Source organism: Pieris rapae, chromosome 5 (genome assembly GCF_905147795.1).
Source record: "Pieris rapae chromosome 5, ilPieRapa1.1, whole genome shotgun sequence".
Taxonomy (NCBI): Eukaryota; Metazoa; Arthropoda; class Insecta; order Lepidoptera; family Pieridae; genus Pieris; species Pieris rapae.
Genome location: NC_059513.1, coordinates 10,672,325 through 10,698,933, shown reverse-complemented (window position 1 = coordinate 10,698,933; position 26,609 = coordinate 10,672,325). Strand labels below are relative to the sequence as shown.

The 26,609-nt window shown below is 32.9% G+C and overlaps 2 protein-coding genes across 5 annotated transcripts in view; both read right to left on the bottom strand.

The window, feature by feature from the left end:
- LOC111003526 (mucin-3A) overlaps positions 1–26,609 on the bottom strand; it is a 52,729-nt gene that overhangs the window by 12,343 nt on the left and 13,777 nt on the right. For 3 of the 4 annotated variants that reach the window (XM_045628176.1, XM_045628175.1, XM_045628177.1), the window contains 3 exons: positions 21,798–21,828; positions 2,248–2,351; positions 74–2,056 (listed from right to left, as the gene is read on the bottom strand). In XM_045628176.1, coding sequence (XP_045484132.1) covers positions 74–2,056; positions 2,248–2,275 — 2,011 coding nt within the window. In that variant the 5' untranslated portion in view covers positions 2,276–2,351; positions 21,798–21,828. The remainder of the gene's footprint in view (positions 1–73; positions 2,057–2,247; positions 2,352–21,797; positions 21,829–26,609) is intronic. The other variant, XM_022274074.2, reaches the window with a different exon arrangement.
- Positions 8,454–9,932, bottom strand: LOC123689199. The gene has a single exon (XM_045628338.1). The coding sequence runs from the start codon at positions 9,930–9,932 to the stop codon at positions 8,454–8,456; it is 1,479 nt and encodes a 492-aa protein (XP_045484294.1).

Below are 26,609 nucleotides of genomic sequence, written 5' to 3'. Positions count from 1 at the left end.
CAAGTGTGAGTATAGAGACGATATATTATAACAATTACATGTATTCATAACATAGTCAATCTGTGTTACCCACCTATAATTTCTCCAACTTTTTGTAACTCGTTTTCATCTATGGTTTTAGTTGTACTTGTTCTGTTAACATTTCTTATGAGAGATGGTGGACTTCGCATGCCTGCTAAAGCCCACGCAGTAAGTGTGGGTGGTATTTCCAATTCACTAACCCCGTCTCTTGCTTCCGTGGTTGGTGGCTCGTCTGTAGTCGTAGTAGTTAATATTGAAGTGGAGGTTGTTGAAGAACTAGAACCCGAAAACTTCGTTGAACCCCTTTTCCATAGCGAAGGAATTGTGTTGTCTACAAAAGAATGCGAGTGCACAACCCTTTTGCCGCTGTTAGACTGAAAATCACTGTGCAATACCGGATCAATATCGGAGGACAATGTCGTAAGTATCTTTGATAATTGGGCCGGTCCTTCAGTGGAATATTTATTTTTTATATCAAAATGCTCGGAATATATTGTTGCTGGTGGTTTAGTCTGTTGCATTCTTGTAATATTCCGCCTTGGTGCTATCCAGACTGGTTTAATTTTAGGTGTTGTGTAATGGAACCTACGAGTATTCTGTCTATAAACCAGATTCGGTGATACTTGGTCATTTTGTGAGTCAACATTATTTGCACTTTCCTTTTTTCCGTTTAAGTTAAGGCGCTTGGAGTAGTTACGATTTCTGTTAGTAGTATCTAAAGATCCTTTAGGCTTTTCACTTGACGATAAAATTTGTTCTATTAGCCTTTCGCTGGGAAATAGTGTATTTTGGAATGAAATCGCAAAGGGAGTAGCTGTATTTAATACTGAAGGAGTCACACTACCTGGCAAGAAATAAGACGCTACCGTAGAACCAATTTCGTTGTCTTGTTGACGTATGGATGGTGTAGATATTTCAACAAATGGAACTTGCGTAGCATCTATTGCAGCGAGCTCTTCTTTCTGAGGAGTACTTCTTGTGGTTTCCGATGGTGATTCATCATTGTCACAATCTTCCTCGTCGTTTGTTAGGCTGATATTATACGTTTCGGTAGACAATACTGACATTTCGTAGTAAATGCTGGTTCCATGTACATCAGATAGTGCCTTAGTATTTGTTCCTGCCTCATCATTATCCATTACGCGAACCTCTTTGGAGTTTTTCATAATAATTCTTGATTGATTGTGTGGCGTGCCATTACTTAGCTTCTCAACGACTTTTTGAACATTCGTTGTATTAGATATAGGTGTGACTTTCGGCTTTTTGGATTCTAAGTTTTTTTGAATACTTGAGGAAACTTCATGGTACTTTTTATCAAAGAAATAATTTTTAGGAGTAGTCAGCTCACTGTCAAAATCAAAAAACTTATCAAATTTATAGGGTTCACTGTCTGTTTGAAACGTTTGTTTCGTAAAATAACTTGGAAAGTCATGAAAAGATGGGGTGTTATAGCCACCAATATTTTGTTTATCGAGCCCACCTTTTTCTTTATCACTAAAATTGTTTTCATTAAAGGTGAAAAAATTATTGTCATTCAATTTACTAGGAGTATACCTCTCATAAGAGTCACTTTCTTCGTCGTCTTCATCTTTTGTTTTAACTAACACAGTTTTAGTTGTGCTTGAAATGGGTAGCTTTGTTTTCTTATAATTATGCATACTGTCTATAATTTCCATAGGCTTTTTAACTTCTGGAGTCGGAGTGACTATTATTACATTTGACGCTTCAGTAGAGGATCTGATGCGTCTCAAGGAACTTTCGGTAGTCGATTTAGATAGCGGATTAAACCTTACCCTTCCTCTAGCTTTAAATTTAGAATTTTTGTCGGAATTCTCCTCTGAGACATCCTTTTGCTGAAGCTCATTTGAGGCTACATCGGGTAGTTTTGGTTTGCCTCGCGAAACCCACGTCACATTCACACGTGTTGTTCTCGAGTTTTTTTCCTCTATAATAGTGGGTGTCGTTTCGTGTGGTAGTGTATGGCTATTTACTTGTGTGCTGCTTAAAAGTAGTAAATTTACTACTAACGCTACACCTGGAACATAATGAAATATTGGTTGGTAAATTCACTTGCATTCATTGAAAACTGTTCTTTATTTAATTAGGTATTATATATTACATCTGAATGTTGTTTCTAAATATTACCTTACATCACAGTGTAAGTAAAATATAGGTACAATGTTTTTACACACGGTAAGATTAGCTAAATGTTTTTAAATATACTACCTAAACATATTCTAACTGGTGATTCCATGATCAGAACATCGTGGTTAGTCGTTTAGTGAGACATTTTCAAGTTCGGAGACCCATGCCCTTTGCTGCCATCGTTTCTGAAAATACAAACAAACAATTAACTTTTGTGCTGCTTATATACCTACTCGAATGTATCTTAAAACATATTGTCTATGAGGTGATTATTTTAAAGATAGACTGATAGTACGGATCACCCCAGGTGGTGCATCTCTTGCTTCACGAATAAGTAAGTACACACTGCGAGGAAATGCTGCCAGCATTAAAGTTAAACTACCCCGGCCCAACTTTTTATTAAAAAAATATATCATTTATACATTTTTATTATTATTACTATGTAGGCTAAGAATATTGTAAGTACTTTATATTTGTTTGTCGGAAATAAATAAATTATGTATATTCACATCATTTTCGCTAGTCACTTACTTTAATATATTACCAGAAATGTAGTAGGCTCAGTTAAAACTTTCTGATGGTAATACAATATAAATATACATTGGAGCATAAAAAATTAAAAATAATTTCTTACGGCTTCCTGTTCTAATCGCAAACAAAAGGGTGGTGATGGTAAATCTTGCTCCTGACAGTTTTATCCAAGCAATTTCACATTTATACATGCATAAGGTTTTATTGAATATCTGCCCTAAGAAATTATTCTTTATAATTTGATTCTCTCATCGTAATCCTTTTATGAAATTTTTATTGCTATGTTATTTTTTGCTTATGAAGTTGTGTTCCTTCTGAAAACTTCCTACACATTCAAACTGCTTCCAGTGTAACAAGATGAATTTAACCCTAAGGGCTGCTCTATAAATATTGTAATCAATTTATTGCTGAACAAGACTGCTAGTGAAGCAAAGCCAATATTATAAGGCAAATCTAATAATTCGTCGGCTTTACGGTTTCATTCCAAATTTCACTTATACCAGATACCAGATAATCCTATGAAAAATTTAGTAAACTTTGAACAAGTATTTGCAAATTACAAGCAATGTTAGCCGCTGCGTTAGCTCGAAACCCTTAGGGCGTGCTTTTGTTACCAAGTTGTTTTCTTAACAAAGAAAAAGGAAAACGTAAGGAAAAGTCCATACAAATCTTTACTAATGACCCCTCGCGTCAGTTTTCTGACCGGATAACATTTAACCACAACAGACATTATGAAACAATAATTGTCCTATTCTGACACAACTGTAATTATTCGTAATGGTGAGAACTCCGTTAAGAGAGAAGATAAATTATTTTATGTAACCGATAGATATTATACATAGATTAGCCGCAATCGTGTTATGAAAGCCAGGATGCGTTTTTAGTAGGAAGTCTGAATGTCAATTAAGCGCACTATAAAACTAAGTGATTACTTTGTATACAAAATTATTTAGATAGATTTTGTCAATTCGTTTAGCTTATTAAAAACTTGAATTCTCTTCGCTTTATACTATCGCATCAAGCTATTCTTGTAGATTCTAGATTTTCTCAACTTTGTGCGTTAACTTCGTTGATAAAACGGACCATATAAATATGTAGTTTGAGTGATTTTGAATATCAAAACACGGTCAATGGTCTCACGAATCTGTTCTTGATACGAAAATAACAATATCAGTAATGAGCATCTAATGTGAGCTTTCGAGTTCCTTCAACTGTGAAAAGTGTGAATTATCGCACATCTACCACAATTAGGATAATTGAGGTCATTTTTGGGTCAGTTTCATATCAGAATCAGACTTTAGGTATAGACTCCTTTATAACTATGACACGAGTTTCAATGTCGCAAAATCACAGACTATCTTCACTTGCCGTGAGAACCATTATTTCTTTGCGACGTAAGAACCTGTTGCCAGTAGCAAGACTGCTCGGAGATCTGTATTTTTGCACAAAAAACTAAAATATGCCTTTTTTCAGTGCCTTGTCGTTTTTAAATAAAATAAATTGCAAAATAAGTAAAATACAGTTGCTTTGCACAAAAATTTAAGATGGATCTATTGGAATATTTTTTTTTATTTCTTCCTTGAACTCTCGGGAGGTTTTTATGAAGAAAACATTTGAAAAAAGGGCTATTTAAAAAAAGTTTACGGTAGCTAGCAATTATTTATTATAGTCATTATCGTCTGACACCCTGAAACTGGACTTTCTGGATGGAAAGAATGGAAAAGGATTATAGACTATTCGTAATGTTTTCAACGATATTCATTTTTATTTATTTATTAAAAAGATCACCACAACATAATGCTATATCTACAGAATATGTTACAAGCTATATTTTCTAAAATATAGCTTGTAACATATTATGGTAAATGTTACAAAAATAAAAATTACTAGCTAAAACAGCGGATTAGGTATCAGATTGGCACTTAACAATGCTTTGTTCAAATTGATCAGCCCAGTACCAAATATAACAAGCTTTGGATATGTGTTTATTCCGTTATATTCGCGAAGAAATGAAATGAGAATATTTACTTTCTTTTAAGTCTCGTTGAATTGGTCTTGATCTTGCTGTATATAACTTGTTATGCGATATAGGTACTTTATTTAAAACCATGAATGAGAAACAAAATTGTGATTGTGGAAGTGTGTTTCCGAGTTCCACAAACTGGTACAGATATTTTGCACAAATTAACTTTTAAATCAGGTGGGGGTGATTATATGATACATTTTTTATTTGTATGTACATATAATCTGCAGGTTCTAAGATAGAAAAAAATCATTGTGACCAATTTTGGCTTCAAATTCATTTACGATAGATGTTTCTGGTGGTAGATAAAGTTTGTCTACGCTGGTTTGAGTATTATGAAATGAGTTCTTGCGACTCATTTCAGAGGTAGTAGGATCTATTTGTGTGCTTTTAAGGATCATAGGGTGAAAGAAATTGGCGTGTCAGTCACAGAAGACAGATCACCTACTAGAAAAAGTAAAATTATTACGAAACAGTCCTAAAGATTGTATAGCCAGGGTTTTTGAATTATTAAAGTCGTTTTATTATACTGGAGCTAATTCATATTCATGCTATTCATATTTATAAATGGTTTTCTTGAGATTACTGTATAAAACTATTTCAGTGTGCATTATAAGTAAAACGTGCAAATAGCGATATTTTTCCATTCGCTTAAGACTATTCAGTAAGCCATGACCTTTCCAATCTGGAAACACATCTGAATTAGTCACGAGGTCGTTTTGATCTTCACAATTCCGCACAAGACGTACTCTACTTGTTATTTTTCATCGTTATCCTTAAACATTTATGTACTTTTCAAGTAATCTTTGTTAGTCAACAACAGCAAATGTATTTAAATCTGAACAATAATTTCAAGTTTTTATTAAATCAATTCAAATTAAGTTGGAATAAAACTCTTTCGGTGTTTAATATTATTTTAAAATGATAATCTTTTAATTCTCTTTCAAAAAAATCAATTGATATATCGTTTGTATTTAACATATTTAAGAATCGAGTTAATTGCAAACTCTAAATTTCGTGTACCCTCTCGATGTTGAGTATACGCATCCCAGCATCTAATTGGACCTTCTTTTAGAAGAGCGCGATTGTATATCGGTGAGTTTTAGCCAAATCATTCATTCTGATAAATGAGCTATGTCTGGATATACGTGCCTGGTCTCCGAACTCTTTGAAATCATTATTTCTTTAGTTTTTATAATCCATATTGTTTGCTTTTAAGTGCTTGTAATGTTATCAGTGTGAGCAAGCGTTGGCAAGCTTTTGAAAATGAAATTTGTTAATATGTTAAATAATTTAATATAATAAAATAACGATTAACAACTAGACCTACTTCTTATAGACCTATACATTTATTTAATTCAAAGGACATTCAAATCACCAGCTCAAATCCATCGGATCTTATGGCTGCTCTTGTAATTATATTAATTTCTAACTCTAAACTATATAATTCAATAACTCGGTTAACGAGAAATATCCGATATTATAAACAGATCGTTGCAACTACATTAATTTCTATATAAATTGTGTTTTGAAACTTGTGATTGTGGTTTGTTTACTTACTTCGATTCTGACTAGGGATGTTAAAAGTATGAAATTTTAGATAATTTTAAAAGAATAAAAAATTTTTTAATCAACTACCTTTAGGTTTGGATATTAAAGAACTTTAAAATACGCAATTAAGCAAACAGGAATATTTAAATATAAACTCAAATTACCGTGATTGAATATTGGAATGAGTACACACTATTAAATGTTAGGAGTTAAACACACGGTCGTGACAAAATGCGCTTGCGTTTTAGTGATGTAAATTTATCGAATATTTTATGACAGTTTAAATTGTTATCATTAATTCTAGTACATTTTAAAGGCAAGGTGCCTTTATATCGTGGGCGAGTATTTAGACCGTAAGTTTGTCACTAATTATCAATAACTTATTAATATTACATTATGTTATTGTTCTTGTTATATGACGTTGAAAAAATGAATATGACATTTGCATGTCTTTTTATATGGCCGATTTGTGTATTTTTACTATCTTGACAAATCGACATTGTCGCTTCTTGAAATTCATGTTTATTATATTATAACTATGCTCGCTTACTTTATTGAATATACCAATAGAAGGTAAAAAAAGGTGTTAAGAAAATTTACAGTATACAGTCTGTCAATGTTTATCTGGTCTGAAGATATAGTTTAGAATAGAATCGCCATATTATTTATGGCATCTTAAGATGTTGCTAAAGAAAAAAAATGTTTGTTTTCTTTATTTGTATTATTTTTTTTTTAAAGTCTTTTTATTAAACTGATATATTATGATATAAAGGTATTCATTGTCATATAACGCAATATTATTGTTATGATAATCAATTATAATTACAAGGGCTGCGATTATCGATAACTTTACCTTTAAGCGCAACACTAAAGTGAATGAAATAGAGAGCGAGATATGAATGCCAACGAGCCGTACAGTCGCGTTCAACTACCCTAATCTTACAAATATACAAGATACAAGCCTGTAGAGATGTCGTTAATAATTATATTTTATAAGTACTTAATAAAATATTGTTTTTAATGTTGCAATGAAGCTTTATTATAGGAAATAAACAATAAGATAAGACAATCGTACAGAAAAGTACAGGTACTTATTTATAGTAGAGTTATTCTTATGCATTACGGGTCACAAATATTATGGTTGTGCATTTTTAATTTATAAAAATATTTGCTTGTTTACAGTACACTGCGGGTACACCATTTCGAGTAATTGTGTGTCCTTGAACTCTAAGGAATATGTGGAGAGAAATTGTATTATTGTTGCGCACACGGAAAGAAAGTATTGGTTTAGGATCGAACCTACGATCTCATCTCAGATGAGAGTCGTGAAGCCACTAGGCCAACGCCCAACACTGCTCTAAGAACCGGAAAAACCTAAAACCAGTTTTTATTAAAAGCACACAGCCAGTCATATTGCTAGAATATGTATGTTTGTAGGCAAACTAAAAACATACACATTACAAAAACTAAAAGGCAAACAAAAAACAGGCATTAAGACGAAACGAACGAAAACGAAGTTCACAGAGCTACTATGTTAATAGTGGTTTTGTTCTCGACTGTCCCTCTCCGTATACAAAGCACGATCCACGAGTACAGTCGTACACTGATGCAACTACTCGTACTTATGAAATGTTTAGCAATCTCCTATTAAAGGTTAGCTTTAATATCCTGGAGCTGGTTGCAAATATACTATATTACTAAATGCCAACTTACTCATAATCAGCAGTTTACCACGATAAGATGATATATTGCACATATAGCTGTTTGAAGTGAATAAGGTCGTGAGGTCGATTGCCTGATTGATTGAAAGTATGTTCGAACCAATTCGACTTCCCCAAATCCTAAAGAACGCTTCCTTCCAGAAAAGAGCATACGAATTCTCAAAAAGCCGGCAACGCAGGCAATGTGAGCGTTAATGCCCGACGGTATCACTATTACATCAGGTGAGCCTCCTATTACATAAAAATATATGGATTATGGATGCAACCCTTTTTTTTTTTTTATTATTATTTTTTTTTTTTTATTGAGGGTAATGCATTTTCGCACAGAGTGTGGGACTCGCTCTTAAAGCCCTACCCACTAAACCCCTCCCACCAATCACGTCACTGTTGGGGTAACTTGGGCTCGCGTTAGCATTCTACCAAGAGACCCCGTGACTGGCTGCTGCAGCAACCATCTTCCATTACATTGACATCGCCTGAGAAGTCTTTACAGTAGGGTTGCAATTTCTTGCACCTAACACGTGATTCGCCGCCATGTTCTCGCTTGCACATATAACACAATGTGGTGCTTCGTCACATCTGACAGATTTGTGTCCCGCTTTTCCGCACCTATAGCACACATTGCTACGGTCCTCCGTGGATGTGCATGACGCCCGTGTGTGTCCTAATTCCAAACATTTATAACAGCGCAATGGGGGTAATTTTAGAAGAACTACCTCCACCAAACTCCATCCTATTATGCACTCTCCTTCCAGAATTATTTTTGCTATTGCAACTGGGCAATGAACAAGCACACTTCTTATTCTGTATCGCCTTTCAATGTCTTTACACCTTATTAAATCTGCTGCGCAGTTTGCTTTTTTCGACAGGGCAGCAATTACGTCCTCGGCAGTAACTGCATCGTCAAGGCCTTTAACCCTGAGACACACCATTTTTTCTGGCCTACTAACTCTCGCCATTGTAAGAAGCGCAGCTTTTAATTTACTGGCGAGTAAATCTGCCTTTTCTTTATATGCCTCGCCTTCTATTTCAATAAGACGCCCACCTGCAGCTGCCCGCCTGATGTTTATGTGATTTATGCCTAACTCAGGTAAAGCTACACTCTTCCTTGCTTTCTTAATAACCTCAGCATATGTAACACCATTTTCCTCAGCTTCCTTTTCTAATGTCACTAGTACTGCTGCTGACCGGGGTACAGTGAGCAATGCCCCTCCTTTGGGTGGGACCACCTCATGTTGCACTATCTTTTTATTTCCTTTCCTCGAAACAACACTAGCCCAACAATCTGGGCGTGTAGTTCCCTCCGGTGAGGTCTGTAGATCCAACGTCATTATCGATTGATCAACTACTGTTTGGTCCGACTTCGACTTTAACTGTTTAGGTAAAAGCCTATTTTCTATATTCGCCAATTTTTTCTTCAAAAGTTCCTCAGTTGAATGCATAATTTCGCTTTTCAGATCTTTCCCAAATGATTTTAAAACCTCCGTTAGCCCTTCAGCACCATTATCAGACTGGGCTAGAAGCTTCCTCTTAAGTACCTCCATCTCTTTCTTTGATTCCTCCAAGCGCATCCTTACACGAGTACACTTCTCTTTAAGGCGAATAATTTCCTCCGTTTGATTTTGTAGAGGAAGATATTCAGCTAATTCTTTGATATCCCTCGCTGCTGCTTTCATTTCCTTTGCATACTTTGGTTTTGTGTTTCCCGATTTTAATGCAAGCACGCCAATTCTTTCGGATAGTTGAAAAACCCATTCCTTTATTTCCTCCACCGAAGATTCTTCCTGTACCTTTGATTCCTGTATCGCTTTTAATGCTTCACGTGCCTTACTCAAGCCTACAGTAGCAACTTGGGTAGTTTTTCTCCATTGTATCTCCTCTGTTTCCGTGTCTGAACCTGTCATCTCCCGGGATCCGTCACTCATTTGAAAGTCTTCCATTTTAAACAATTGTGTCGTATAACACAAAGAAAACAACAATAGTTTTCTAACTAATTCACCTTCAATAATAAATGACGGTAGCTAACGCCTACCGACATTTTAGAACACTCAGTAATTAATACGCGTACTCAACGCAATATTTTCACGCTCACTCGCAGCACTGAACGTTACCGGCAACACGTCCTATCCGGTCGAGCGCCCGACGCCGTCCTCATGGATGCAACCCTAGTAAGAAAAAGAAAATAAGGCTAAGGGCAAAGTGCCTAGCCAAAATAATAATCTAAAAATTACAACTTACACATAATTATACAATTACCAAAGTAACCAAATCTAAAATAAAATAAAAACTTTTAGATTCAAACCAAAGGGTAAACATCAAGAAAATTAATAAAATATACCGTTTTCATCTCATCAAAACATGTTAGTAATTACCGAGTTCATCGGAGCGCGTACTAACTCAAACGGTATGATACAATTATGTGTCATTTTGCGCTTTCAGTTATGATTCTAGGTACGGCATAGTTTTAATAGCCTAAGAAATTATTATTATTTTAGGTTAATAAATAACATCAGCGTAACAAATGCAATGGTAAAATAGTAAATAAACATGTTTTTTACATAACAAATCGTATAATCTTCCAATATTTACGTATCTATAGAAACACTATATAATTTATTCCATGGAAGATAGGCCGGGTGATGGTATGGGATACATGCAGCATGGTATGGATGCTGTCCAGACACACTGGCTGGCAAGGACAGAGCTGGTACGGCTTGTCATGTGGCTGAAAAAGCTAAAACCTGCAAATACCGAATCCTCCGAATAGGATTTTGTCCCATTCGGTGACACAGGAGACCGAAGAGATGGACAAAGAAAGCAGCCAGCGTCTTCAGAACTTTGCCTAAAGGGACTCCATTTAATAATATGATAGTTATTACATTTTAAGGTTAGTTGGTAGTAATATTACAATAATTGTTTAAAATATTTTGTTTTAATATAAACCTCCTAAAAATTACTGTTTACTGGATAAAGCTATAATCCTACATAAACTACAGAGAGTGAAAATTACGTTATTATTGCAAGCGACAAAAACCTTTGACCACCCGCCGTGATTCTCAGTAAACACCAAACAGCAATGTTTTGTTAGGTGTATATAAAAACACTTTTTATAACAAGCAATGTTTCAATGATTGCGTAAAGCTAAATTTGGACATACAATTTAGTAAATTTCGTAAAGAATTGCCAAAATATGGTTCCGAGGCTTAATTTTTTAGTACATTCATATATTTATCTCGTCTGTTCGGATTCCGATAAATTTTCTACATTTGCCCGATTATAATTTAGTCCTCCCTTGCGTATGAAAATGTTCAATATGTTCAACATTTACTTACTTTATAAAGTTTTGTAAGTAAATAAATTTAATTGTAATAATATTATTTTATATATCTGAGGAATGCTCTATGAAAGTAAAAAAATTACCACATTATAATTACGCTGTATGAATTTTTTAACATGAACACTTTCGTTTAGTTCAAGAAAAGTGAAAATGATAATGTAATTTGTGGCCAACGGAGCGTAGCATGATCATATCTTAAATATTACATTCGTGTTATGCCAGACGATAATTTATAATCTCATCGTTAATCAACCATTCGAATTTATAGATTTGTGCAAAAACCAGAGTCTCTAGAAAACTAGAGTTTAATATAAAACGTTTCTCGTTTTATTAGGAATTTCAAAACAGAGTGGTTTTTATGTTAAAATCCGTTGAGAATACTAGCATGCGACGCATGCGCAATGGCTTAAAAGCGTCGAACAGGCGGCGTTCGCTATCCTCGTCTGACAATTAATGATGTTATGAGTTAACTCTCTTTAATTCTAGTTACCTTAAATATTTATCATCTTTAATAACAGGTAACCCTTATTTGCGGCCAGATTTGACTAGGCACTAGATATTGATAGATAATAATCAATAGAATAAAAATTAGCTTCAATTTCATATGTAATTAATAAATGTATGCTATGAACGTATCAATTTATAGAAATCATACGTGTTTACACCTGGCTGCGAAGAAGTGCGGCCAATTCAAAGTAATTTCATTAAAAATACTAGCGGCCATATTTTGATAGGCAACTTGGTAGATATTGGTAGACATTCTCCTAATTTTAAATATTCGTAAAAATTTGGTTTTTAGCAAATAATGATGAGCACACTAATCCTGCAGCCAATCTTAGACCAGTCGTATAAAAATACTAAGAAAACAGCCACTATGTAAAAAATCGCAGTTTTGTATCGCGCAGCCCGGTCATAAAACGACCATTATTTAAGCCTTGACTTGTGTAAGCTATCGCGGAATATACTTAAAATAATTAAGAATATCCATAGCGCTAAATCACCTGCATCATCACACCTCAGATGTATAATAATACATATCAGCAGAATTAGGTATTGCGTATTTAATTTTTTCTTCCGTAAATATTTGAACCTTTTTGTATATTATGTATTCCATCTATCATCATTATCTGTTTAGTTAAATTATTTCTTGTTATATATGGTTTATGTTAGCTGTATATACGGGATACGAAATAAATAAGTAAATAAACGTATTCCACATAATATATGTTGTGTAGAATATTTTCGAAAGGTTTTCTGGCCAAGGCCGACGTTCGGCAGTCTGTGGTCAGACTGAGGTGAATAACCATAGGTAATAAATTACCTATTTATTTGTTTGTAAAGTTCGTGTACGCTATAAATAAAAACTACTGAAATAAATATTCTAATCAAAACATAGTCAAAAAACAAAACCAAATCTCTCTATGATATTTTAAAACTTTATTATGGTGTTACTGACAATAAATTATTCATTCTGTTGTTTTGTAGGTATTTTTTACAGGTTATCAACAATTCGAAAACACTGATAACACCCTGAATCACTCCGCATTTATACATATTTAATTGGTATTTGTGGGCGTATGTGTATCGAATTACAGTGTCTGGTACGAATTGCATCACTTTTTACGTCAATTAATATTTTCATATGACCCTTAATATTATTTGGGCAGATTGGCATGTAGGATTTTATATTAAGAACTTTAGGTTTCGTTTTACAGAATTTTCCCTAGAGTTTAGAAAAAATATTAACTACGCTTGTACAGTACAAGCGTAGTTAAATATTAATACAACTTCGTGAGGTAACCGAGAGTTAGCGCTGTTACATATACTCTACTTAATTGGTAAATAATATTATTGACTAATAAGGATCTGTTTCACAATGTATAGATAAAGTACCAAATAGCTATGCAACACATAAATTATTTGGGAGATAAAAGATCCGAATAAGAAACTTCGCAACGAATCGCGCTATCTGACAGTCGTGAAACGCAACAATACTGTTTATCTTACCAATAAGTAATAAATAGCTTATTTGGAACTTATCCGGACATTGTGAAACAGGCCCTAAACAAGTTAATTTCTTTATTAGTTAGTTAGTTTATTCTCAAATGTATAATATCTATCCAAACTCATTCTTTAAATATGGAGAAGGCGGCTGAAGTGATACTGCTGCCCATGGGCACTCTCAATGCCAGAGGGCTTGCGAATGCGTTACCGGCCTTTTAAAAATTGGTACACTCTTTTCTTGAAGGACCTCAAGTCGAATTAGTTCGGAAATACTTCAGTGAGCAGATGGTGCCACATAATGGTGCTACATAGTGGTGGTGCGCGTCAGAAACTGCCTTAATAAACGCTCAGTTGTGGAACATCACCCTTCTCCGACAATTCTCCATCTTCCATCATACATACATATATATATTATTTATATAGCTTACTTATAATGAATCAGACCAGTCAAACAGCTTTATATTTAAGTTGCACCTTACTTTCAAATGATTATTGTTATTAATTATTTAAAATCAATGATTTAACAATTATTACAACAATTTCGTGATACTTCCTTATAATAATAATTTACAAAGTGAGAGTCGAACAATTAACCGATTATTCGCACGGTTATGTAAAACTATTGGAACAAGGCTGCATTGAGAAAACGAATTTGAACTACTTTTTAACTATAAGATCAAAATAAAAGTTTTACTATAACCATTTATGATTCACAATGAATGTTAATAAATAAAAATTGAAAATTCTTTTGGAAGCTAAATAAAATAATAATAAATAATAAGCGTTAATTGATCCAAATCTTAATGATATACATTCAACGATAAATAGATAAAAATATCATTTTTACTAATCTTACATGCGGCCTCTGTCCGGGAGAAGGCTTCCTCCAATTTTTTCCATACTATTTATTTCGTACCACCGATAACCATTTTTTTCCAGCTACACTTCGGCCCATCGCTTTGATGGCCATTGTTCCTTTTGGACCAGTCCATTCGGTTATTCTCTTCGACCATCTGACATTTGTATAACGCCCATACATTTAAATAAAATAATAAATTCACTTTAATTCCATAAAATAAAAATTACAAAGCAAAAGGGTGTTAATTACATTAGTTATATCCATTACTTCGTGTTCTGCGGTATAGCTTTTGACTAAAAATCCTCCTGAGTTTTCCAGAAACATTTATGATGTTAGCCCTCGCTTTCATGGTCTTCCTACATTTCTTTTCCCTTGGGTTTTTTCTCTTTACACCTTACGATACTTTGTGTGCCTATTTCAGCTGTAAAGTGTGAATTGGGAACTACTTGACATAAATAGTATTAAGTTCTAATACACATTAGTTTTCATTCGCTACTGATTTGTGGTTTGTGCCATCATCGACTATTAACAACACGATTCAATTTAATTCTATAAAAAACTCTTTGTTTAAACGATAACAGCGACTGATTTACTGAAAGATCCTCCAAAGATCCTCCAAAACTTAAATTTGTATCCTCTAAAGAATTAAGAAGTTACATGGCATGTCAAAAAAAATCGTATATTGAAAAGGAAGATATATTATTAACGTAGCCGATACCATAAAAAACCTTGCTGCTTGACATACTTATATGGAGTTGGGTAACGAACGCAAACGACCATTTCCTTATTAAGACCATTCCAAACCACTTTCCCTTACGTCCTTAAGACTATTGACCTATTATCAATAACAAAGCTACTCTTAGGTATCTGAATAAATTTCTACTGAAAACAACTCTTTGACATGTAAAACACTCAAACAATTATGCCCTATATCGACTTAGAATCTAGCTTAGACTCTCCGAATTAATGATTAGACCAACAGATCAAGTATGCTGCGGAGGATCTATAAAGGCGGTCTAAAATAATGGCATTATGCCGTCGGTATAGTTCTAATTAAAGCTTTGTGATTTGTTTATATCATTTTTTTATAATAATAATAATAAATAATCTTTATTTCTTCTCTCACATAATAACAAATGTAACAGAGGAATATCCATACAGCACGGGAATGGAATTTAGGCAAATATCAATCAATAAGAACCGTTAGTAATCTTAATCTCAATTTGTATGACGCATGAGGCAAAGCCTTGGTACAGAATCCCAAGATCACCTCGGGGATAATATTCATTACGGTCGGTAATTTAATATATTAATTTTGGTGGAATTGATTATATTGACTTTGTATAGACTTAATTCATTTCAATCCTTAATTCAATCCTTCAATTCTCTCGCTTAATGAGCTTAATATATACAAAAGATATATGCTAAAGGGATAGTGAACACACGATTAATTGTTAGGTACAGTTTTTAATTTACATTTTCGAGTTCGCTACATGATGATCGTGAGTTTGAGTCGTGTTCATTAATATCCGGGTACTATATCTAAATTACCAGTCGTAACTGTTACGAGACAATTTTATCGCGCTTTCTAGTATAGGTAATAAGTGATATTCTGAAAATTATATCATACATGTATGTACAACTAGTCTTTTGTAAATTTCCACTTAGTATATGTACTTGCTGATAAAGAAAATGCTATAGTATAGGGGACATACGATAAATCATATCATGTATTGTGTATATATACGCCACAAAATTGTAAAGAAATAATATTTATATAGAACATAAAATAAATAAGTAGTTCACATGGCATTGTCGAGATGAATGTATCGTGAAAGCGTAGCGTGCGCGTGCGCCCGACCGCAAACATTACTCACCCCACTGAGACTATTTACCAACAAATAAACCTTTTTTAAGTTTAAGTAAAGGAAGTATTAAGTATTATTGTTTATTGAATATACCGCTTAATATTAATTTATATATTAAACTGATGTAATGTGTTGTTGATTTTCTGTATATTTAATTCTTTATTAACTTAAATACAAAGTGAATCCTATTAAAAAGTGTATCCCTTAATATATAAAGGTACTGTAAATAACATACATTGGAGATCTTTCCCATACACCCCGATTTATTGAGAAATTAGTGAAATATGAAATAAATATACAGTGAACAATTTATATTACAAAAATACCCTCACCGTTATTGTTTTGGAGACGAAAAATTTTACGCGTAAGTCAGCGTCATAAGAAACTGCGAGCTTATAAATTAGTTCTTATTCACTAAAACACTATACGTATGTAATTGGAAGTACAAATAGCATATGTAAGTTGGAATAAGACCAAAAATAAAATTGCTGCTAAAGTGAACTTTGGCGGTAGTACAAAAACTACCAGAACAAAAGAACGGTGACCCTATTGATGTCAGCATAAACTCAAAAAATACTTTTTCATACTGACTAGGATTAAGCTACGCCCAACTCAAGATTGCGAAAAGAGAGAGGGTCCGGACCAAACCACAAACTTGGAAATCGTAACTAACTGGTGGCTGAAAGGAAAACTCAAACACAATTCAACCGAAATAATAAGACAACAAGCCAGTGACGACAACACCACTGCAGAATTGTGAAATTTTATGTTTTAGAAAGACTTTATGTTTATAACTTTATGTAATATAAATGTAAATATATATAGTGTACAGGAAGCTAGGTCATAGCCCTGTTGGTTATAAATAGCAATATATTAGTTATTGTATTGTCGTGAGGTTTCCAAATTAGAGTCCATATTTTTAACTCATGGATTGAATGAAGCTGTAATTAATCCATCTCACTTTTAAATTGATAATTACTGTGCAAAAAGTAAAAGGTTGAATTGTGTAAGTATAAAGTTGTTACTTTAAGCTTATAACTTTATGTAATATAAATATAAATATTGTACAGGAAGCTAGGTCATAGCCCTGTTGGTTATAAATAGCAATATATTAGTTATTATATTGTTGTGAGGTTTCCAAATTAGAGTCCAGATTTTAACACATAGATTGAATGAAGGTGTATTAATCCATCTCACTTTAAAATTGATAATTACTGTGTAAAAAGCAAAAGGTTGAATTGTGTAAGTATAAAGTTGTTACTTTATGTTTATAAGTTTATGTAATATAAATATAAATATAAAATATTGTACAGGAAGCTAGGTCATAACCCTGTTGGTTGTAAATAGCAATATGTTAGGTATTGTATTGTTGTGAGGTTTCCAAATTAGAGTCCAGATTTTTAACACACGAATTGAATGAAGTTGTATTAATCCATCTCACTTTTTAAATTGATAATAATTACTGTGTAAAAAGTAAAAGGTTGAATTGTGTAAGTATAAAGTTGTTACACCTTCAAACTTCAACTGTCTGTTTTAAACATTTGTAAACTACATAAATTGTCTAAAAGAAACCTGACTAAGCAACTGGCAGTAACAGTTATTAATGTATGAAATTAACAGGAATAGTGTAGTATTGTTACTATTAGCAAAACTGTAAAATTAAATCATTTGAAACACTATTACTTAATAAACAATATAAAAAAAAAAAAAAAAAAGACGATAGAAGGATAGATATACGCAAAGTAAAACGTTTTGTTGCAACATGAATACTACAGGAATGCAAAAAGATATGGTGAGGTTATTTGAAATGATGAAACTAGAACTCCATGAACAAACCGCAACTATTACCAAGAACGTAACTGAAGGTATCATGCGCACCATAGATGAAAAACTACAACCAATTTTAGAAGAAAACAAATGCCTAAAAACTGAGATACAAAAATTGAACGAAAAGGTTAGACATTTAGAAGATAAAAATAAGAAAAATAATTTGATCTTACACGGTATTAAAGAAACAGAAAAAAATCACCAAGAATTACTTAACACAATAAAAGAAACCTTGAAAAATCTAGATATTAACATCGATAACTACGAAATAAATAACTACTATAGACTGGGAAGGAAACAAGACGAGAAAAAAGTAAGACCAATACTTATAACTTTTACGTCATTCCAAAAAAAGATAACAATATTGAAAAATAAAATGAAAATGTCTAAACATACTTATATAACTGAAGATTTTTCGAAGGAAACGATGGAATTGCGTAAAAACCTGCAAGAAAAATTAAAACAAGAAAAACAAAATGGAAAAGACGCATTCATTCGAAACAACAAAATTGTAATAAGAGAAACTTCAGATACAGAAAAAAGAAAGAGAGAAAACTCGACGTCACCTGACAACATACACTTCGGTGGCTCGAAAAAGATCATTTCTCCTCCTAAACTGCACAAAACGAACGCATTTGAGTATATGAGGGCAAGACTATCACCCACACAACAACATCAACAAGTGTCAGGAGATAACAACAAAAATATAGTAGCCCCTGCAAAACTGCAAAGAACTGACCCATTCGCATGCATGAGGTCTAGATCACATTCTTTGACTGAAACAACAAAACCAAAAGCATAGCAATCTCGAGACATCGGTAACCGGACAAAAACAACAATTACAAGCACAGAACATTTGGAAAAGGAAAATCGCCCCTACCCGGCTGGTCACCGTGGGGCAAGAGACCAATACCCCCTAGGATTGCCCCCTCCCAAAAAACACAACATACAGAAACAAGACAATACACACGAAAACAACGGAAAAGAAATAAATGTCAAAAAATATAAGAGAAATAGTATTTACATAGCAACGCTTAACACCAGGACTCTAAGAACAGACGAATCTTTACAAGAACTGGAATATGCCTTAGGTTTTATAAAGTGGGACATTATTGGCCTAAGCGAAGTGAGGAGAATGGGAGAAAAGATTGAACAACATGAAAACTACATATTATACCATATAGGAACCACACCAGGCCTACACGGTGTCGGTTTCCTTATTAAAAAATGCTACAGTCAATACATACAGTCCTTCATTGGAATATCAGAACGAATTGCACAACTAAATATCAACTTGCCTGGGTATGCAACTGTGTCAATAATTCAAGTATATGCACCGACAGAGCTGACACCAAAAGACATAAAGGATAATTTCTACGAAGACCTGGACAGGACTCTGGCAGATGCACACAAGGCAATCATACTGATGGGAGATTTCAATGGCCAGATTGGTAAAAGATTAACAAACGAAAATAACATACTAGGCCAATTCAGCACAGGAAAAAGAAATGATAACGGACAAAGACTAATACACCTGGCACAGGCACATAACCTTAGGATATTAAATAGTTTATATAAGAAAAACAAAAATAAAAAATGGACCTGGATTTCTCCAGACGGGAACGTGAAAAATGAGATCGATTTCATATTGTCAAATAAACCTAAATTCTTCAAGGATATAACCACAATTAATAAGTTCAACTTTAACACAAATCATCGTATGGTAAGAGGAGCCATTTACCTAAATGAGATAAAAAAGAGGAGACAGTATACTAAGAAAAGAATTACACCAAGTCAAATCCCTCTCACCGTCCCAGAAAACTTGTTGACAACATTGAAAGATAATTTACTGAATAACAACAAGAGTGAAAATATTGAAGAAAAATATAATCTAATAGAAAAAGCGCTGAAAGAAATATCCAGAAAATTATATACCCTAAAAAACAAGACAGATAAAATAGGAGACGAAGCCAGACATCTACTTGAGACCAGGAAAACTTTATTAAAAAACAAGAAACAAAATAGAAAACAAATAACCCAGCTAAGTAAACAAATAAATGAAAAAATTAGGACTCACAGGAAACAAATTAGAAACAGAACTATCCAATTCCACATTGAAAAATCTGGAGGCATAAAGAAAGCTCTGAAAGAACTGAGAGAGAATACCTGTTGGATTCCATCCATCAAAAGCAAGACATCTAATAAGAAAGCAACAAAACGACCCGAAATTATGGAAATAGCAACAACATTCTATAGTAAATTATATGATGATCCAGACTACACAAATACTCAATACCCACAGGAAGAAGACGAAGAAGCTACCCTCCCAATATTAGAATCCGAAGTAAGAACCGCAATACTGTCCCAGAAAAACTACAAAGCCCCCGGAGAGGACGGAATAACAAACGAACTTTTGAAGGAATGCCTAGACTACATAATAAGTGATATTACCAATATATACAACGATATTCTGACTAAAGAAACAATACCGCAACAATGGACATCGTCAACCATCATATTGCTCCATAAGAAAGGCGACAGGGCAGAAATAAACAACTACAGACCGATCAGCCTGATCTCCAATCTATATAAGATATTTGCAAAGGTAATATTGAACAGAATTAGCTCAAAATTAGACGAAAATCAGCCGAGAGAACAGGCTGGATTCCGAAGCGACTTCTCAACAATGGATCACATTCATGTCGTCAAACAAATTATCCAAAAGAGCAATGAATACAGAAAGACATACTACTTGGCATTCGTAGATTACAGTAAGGCATTCGACTCTTTGAAACATTCACACATTTGGGACGCTCTACACTCACAAGGAGTGCAACGAAAATATATCAGGATAATAAAAAACATATACAAAGAATCAACGGCAAAAATCCAAACTGAAAGGAAAGGAGAGGCCTTTAAAATAAAAAAGGGAGTACGGCAAGGTGACCCCCTCTCACCAAAACTATTCGCATCTGTACTAGAACACATATTTCGTAAAATTAACTGGGATGAGTATGGGATAAATGTAAATGGCAAAAAGCTCAACCACCTTAGGTTCGCAGACGACCTGATTCTGCTTAGCGAAAACCAAGAGGGCTTAAAAACAATGTTAACGCAATTAGACAGAGAGAGCAGAAAGGTGGGTCTGACTATGAATCTAGACAAAACAAAACTAATGACAAACAACATAAAAACACCTATACTGTTAGATTCAAATCAAATAGAATATGTCGATGAATATACATATTTAGGACAGATCATTGCACCGGAAAATCAAATGCAAAAAGAAATTAACATCAGAATAAATAAAGCTTGGAAAAGATTCTGGTCTCTAAAGGAAGTTATGAAGAATCCACATATGCCCCTTAAAGATAAGACTACATTGTTCAACTCTTGCATACTACCAACTTTAACCTATGGAGCACAAACCTGGGCCCTCACTAGCAAACAGAGTGGAGCACTCAGAGTGTGCCAAAACAAAATGGAGAGGAGCATCCTAAACCTCAAGCTAAGAGACAAAGTTAAACTTAAGAATATAAGAAGCAAGACAAAAGTTATGGATGTCACTCACACAGTGAAAAAGCTTAAATGGAACTGGGTAGGCCATATGGTAAGAAACAAGAAGGGAAAATGGACAAAAGATGTTACTGAATGGTATCCTCGGGATGGGAAAAGAAAGAAAGGAAGGCCAAAAACAAGATGGGAGGACGATATTAGAAACATAGCTGGAACAACATGGCAAAGAAAAGCCGCAGATAGACATGGATGGGAAAGCCTAGGGGAGGCCTATGCCAAAAGGCAAACTGATACCGAAAATTGAAATAAATCTAATGTATATTTGTATCAGGTTAATCAGTAATAAAGGCTATTTTTATTTATTTATTTTTATTTATAACTTAAATACACTCACATTTTTTTTCACTCGCCAACATCCATATCATCTGAAACAAATAACAAACATATTATAAAGAGGATTCGTCGATATTTTTGTATATCTGTAAGGAAAACCTCAAAACCAAAATAATCAAATCAAAACTATAAATATTTCTTTGAATGGTGTCAAACCCTGAACTTACAACCACTGTCTAACTGGATAGTGAAGGTATTATAATAAAAGGACTATTATATAAAACTATAAGCTGTCGTCTATACAAAGCTGTAAATAATAAATCGTGATATTCTTTCAAAAACAAACAAAACATGAACCCTGCATTGGTACTATAATCGAACAAAGAAAGTTCTTATATAATTGGTTTCGTGAAGCTTTATAATTTCCATTCCACAAATAAAATAAATGACCAGGGACCGATTCTTTTACTACGTTTAACTCTAAATTTTTTGTAAATTTAGGCGTTTTATTGAATAGTAAAAAGGATTTTCAAAGCTGAAAATTTCTCTGGTGAAATTCAATTTGTTAACATCGACCTTTAATTATTTAAATGTATTATTATATTACAGAAGGCATATAACATTAACATATTTTGAATATAGTATTCGATTCATAAATACGTATAATTTAACTAGTGGACATGATAATTGTTTTAAAAAATAACAAAAATCATCTAATTCTAAACCATTCTGGACTCTTCTTGAATACACACTAACATCAAAAACTTAGAAAAACAGAAGAATGATGATAATTTATAGTAAGATTTTGATGGATGAGATTGATTTGATGATTGAAATAAAAACCAGTTTTGGTTTTTTTAAAAGTAGATCTTATGAAACAAAAAACGCTTATCGTATTTTATCGCTAAAGTTTCTAATTTAACCTTCTGAAATAACTCAAATACCCAACAGAATAAACCCCATAATATATTTGTAGGGTCAGCAAAGGGTATTGAACTAAGCTAATGCTTCAATTATGGGTCATTATGTGACATGTCACGACTCACATGTCATCAATAAATGCTAGACATGATTCGATATAAACCCAATACAATGTAAATTAAATATTTTAATCTACACATAATAGCCCTTGCTACGCTATATGTAACACAATAGATTTTTAGTTATATAGAATTTTCTTATACGACAGTTAACTTCTAAATAAATAAAATATGTTTATCATGGAATATAAAAGACAGGTATCACTTACTGCACGCCTTAAATTTTAATCGCAAGAATAAAAGCCGGCGTAAAAAACTCTCGGTACTCTTTATATAACAAATCAAACAACACTTATTTTAAAACAAAATTTGCAAATTAATTAGAAGTAGCCTGTCTAGCACTAGACCCAGGTCCTTTTATCAACTAGATAATCGCTAACTTTATAGTAAGACTTGTAACACAGGTATATTCATTTAAAAGACTAGCTTCTTCCTTCTTGATTTATTGTATATTGACCAGATTTTGACGTGACCTCTTTACAACATTTATTTCACAAAATTGTAAATTGGTATAGTTTTTGAGTTAATTGCGTTCATACATACAAGCCACACACGACCTTTATTGTGTACAATGTGAGCTAAAGTATATACTCCAATATTAAATTGTTAGTGGTATATATAGTTATATTAAAAATGTTAAAAGTTTAATAAATTTCGTCTGTTTTAAAAACAAGCGAAGAAATATATTTCCTTATATATTTCCTATAGACAAACAAAATGCCACAGAGCAATAGTCTATACTCCATGTTATTCGCAATAACGACCTCCATCGGAACCTTAATGTAGAGGACGTCGCCACAATAATAAAAAGACTAAAGCCATCACGTGAATGTCGAGGCCACCACGGGCCTGGTGAGAAGACTGACACAAGCATTTGAACTAGTAAATAAGTGTTAGTGTACATTAGTCTTGAGTGCTAAACAATAGTAAGTCAAAAAAATTAGGACACAAGAACAGAGTGTCTTCCCTTAAATAGAGACTGTAAGTAGTGTTATTGGACTTTACTTTACTAACGTAAATTAGGTTAGACTTAAATTATGAATTAGTATATATCTTCATTTTCCATGATGACATGTAATAAAAAATATATATTCTTGACCATTGTCATTGTATCATTGTCGATTTCTCAAAAGTAATTTGCAATAAAAATAATGATAATAATAATGTGTTTAGAATACCAATCGATTGTTTGCGGGTATTGACCGAGACTTAATGATAGATGAAATGTAAACAGTAAACACATATTTACGTAAAGTAAGCATAAAATAATAACAATACAATGTATCGTATGATAATTGTTTTATATTAAAAGATTTTTATTCACAATAACGCGTTTATATGATTATTTCAACTGTAATATTAGTTTTTTGTTGGGATGTTTAAGGCAAAATAATTAACTTATGTAGAGAATGTTTAAAAATATTGATATATTTTAGACTAGCTGATCCGGTAAACGATGTATTTAGATCAATAAAAATAACTATCTACCATAATAAAAAATAGGGATTGTTGGTAGAGTAGGAAAATTACTGGTTATATATACTATTTTTGTATGTTGTATAATAAAAAAACAAAAATTAGTTTAAAAAATCCAAAAATAAGGAGTGGACTACCAACCTTATCATTTGGGGGGTGTGAAATTAGCACACCTAACCGATATGCACACAAAATTTGACGAAAATTGGTCGAACCATTTCGAAGGAGTTCAATAACACCGTGACACGAGAATTTTATATATTAGATTTAGTTACTATACATTTATAAATACATTTAAGCAAAATCGGATAGTTTAGGTTGAAACCAACGCTTTAATACTCGTATTACTGATATTAACGTTAATTACCATAGATTAGTTATCGATGCCATCAATTACGAATATTGACCTATTGATACTATTTAGTTAAGTAGTTTTTTGATGCTCAGAAACTATGTGTATAATGAAATTATTTGTATTGGCGTGTAAAAGATTTGTTTTTACATTATCCGATCGAGCGTAAAACCTTCACACTCGATTGCACTTCATAATTTTCTTGGACAATTTACGAAATTTAATTCGATTAAAATATCGATTTACTCCCGTATAATGATATTTCACTCATCTATTTCATGTCCACGTTTTTTTAAGGTATCATCGACTAGATACAACAAATAAAACGATAACTAAAATCAGATAATAATTTGTAATTTTTTCATTACAATATCTCTTCGTTTTTACTCATATACGTTTAACAGTACGCAAATGGATAAATATGTTTCCATATACATTCAGAAAGGAAAATTAATGCATTAAACCTGTTTTCAACTACCATTTTCTTCTCCGTGAATGTCGCGTAATAATAAAGACACTTGTTATGAAAAACATTAGAATGAAATTTATTAATTTACATGTCTGTTTGATATAGCTTTTATTGCAAATAAACGATTAATTATTTATTTACAATTGGTTTGGAACGACAGAAATGTTAAGAATTACAGAAAAAGTAGTATATGCGAATAATTATTTCCGAATTCAAATAGATAAATGAAGATTCGTTGTGCAGACATATTTCCAGTAAGTCAGAATAATTGTCGAGAGAAAGGCAAGTATAAATATGCATGTCTTCTATTTTCTCTCCGATCACGCTATATTGCGTCCGTTCTTCGGATTCGTATAAGGACGGAAAAACTTAACACTCAAGACATTGTAATTATTACTTAATCTTACTTTAAAAAAATCTAGTCATTATGGATTCTATATTCAACTTATATTCTTCTTTCTATATTGCCACTGTATAGTAGAAGAAAGAAGGAGGGCGTAAACAACAGAAAACCAATAAGTTAGCCTATATTACATAGTTTTTAAATTAACAAAACTAATCTTTGGTGTCGTCAATACTTTGCTGTTTTAAATTGTTAAACTTTTGTCCAATCGTACTTATTTTAGAGATGGATTTCTCCCATTACATATATTAATTGAGGTAGGATGGCGCAACTCGTGGCCCAGGTACGCAACTTTCAGTTGTTAAATGTTCTGCAATTCTATTATTGATTGACATTAATTTACCCGTTCAACAAAAGAATATATAAATTCTAAATAACTATAATTAAACTGTCTGAAGTAAAAGCATTATCGTGAAAAAATATAATTATGTTTTGAATCGTTGCTTTATTTATGAGTTCGTATCGTTTTTATTGATTCCACGAACGATTATGCCAATTAAGTTGGATATTACAAATCAGTGAGCATTTATTATTATTATTTTTTAAATCCGATAAAAGACACTCATTAAGAAAGAATGTGATGAATATCATTGATTTAGTTTATTTTAAAGTGTGCGAAAAGGCAACATCGTATATATTTAAGATATGTAGCGGAGAGTGTCAGTTCTTCCTTGATTTGTGAACAAGCAGTAAATATATCAATTTAGAATGTATAAGTTTTACCTTCTTTTTTTTTAATTGTTTTTAAGACATCATGGAATCTCGCCTAACTTAAGAATAATAACTAATTTAAGTCTTACCTAATTTACTATAGATATTTTTAACGTAAGAAAGTGTTCACGACACTATTGAAGCGAAGACACTGTATTCTATTTTTTACTTACCTCTGTTAGGGAATTAAGACTAACGTTCACTAAGACTAGTATTACCTGAATATTTTATATATATTGTAGCACAAAGCATTTTATTTTATTCTAATTGCTATTTCGTTGTGTGCAATATGGTAATCAAAACTGGTTAGACGAGCTGGAGCAGTGTTCCCCTGATGTGACCTGTGTCTATGATTAGCAAAGAGAACTAGATTTCAATGGCCATTGTACTGTCATCTACGATCAACTTTAAAAATAGATTGA

Excerpts from the sequence above, each read along its gene's own strand:
- LOC123689199 (XM_045628338.1), bottom strand. The coding sequence starts at position 9,932 with ATGGAAGACTTTCAAATGAGTGACGGATCCCGGGAGATGACAGGTTCA.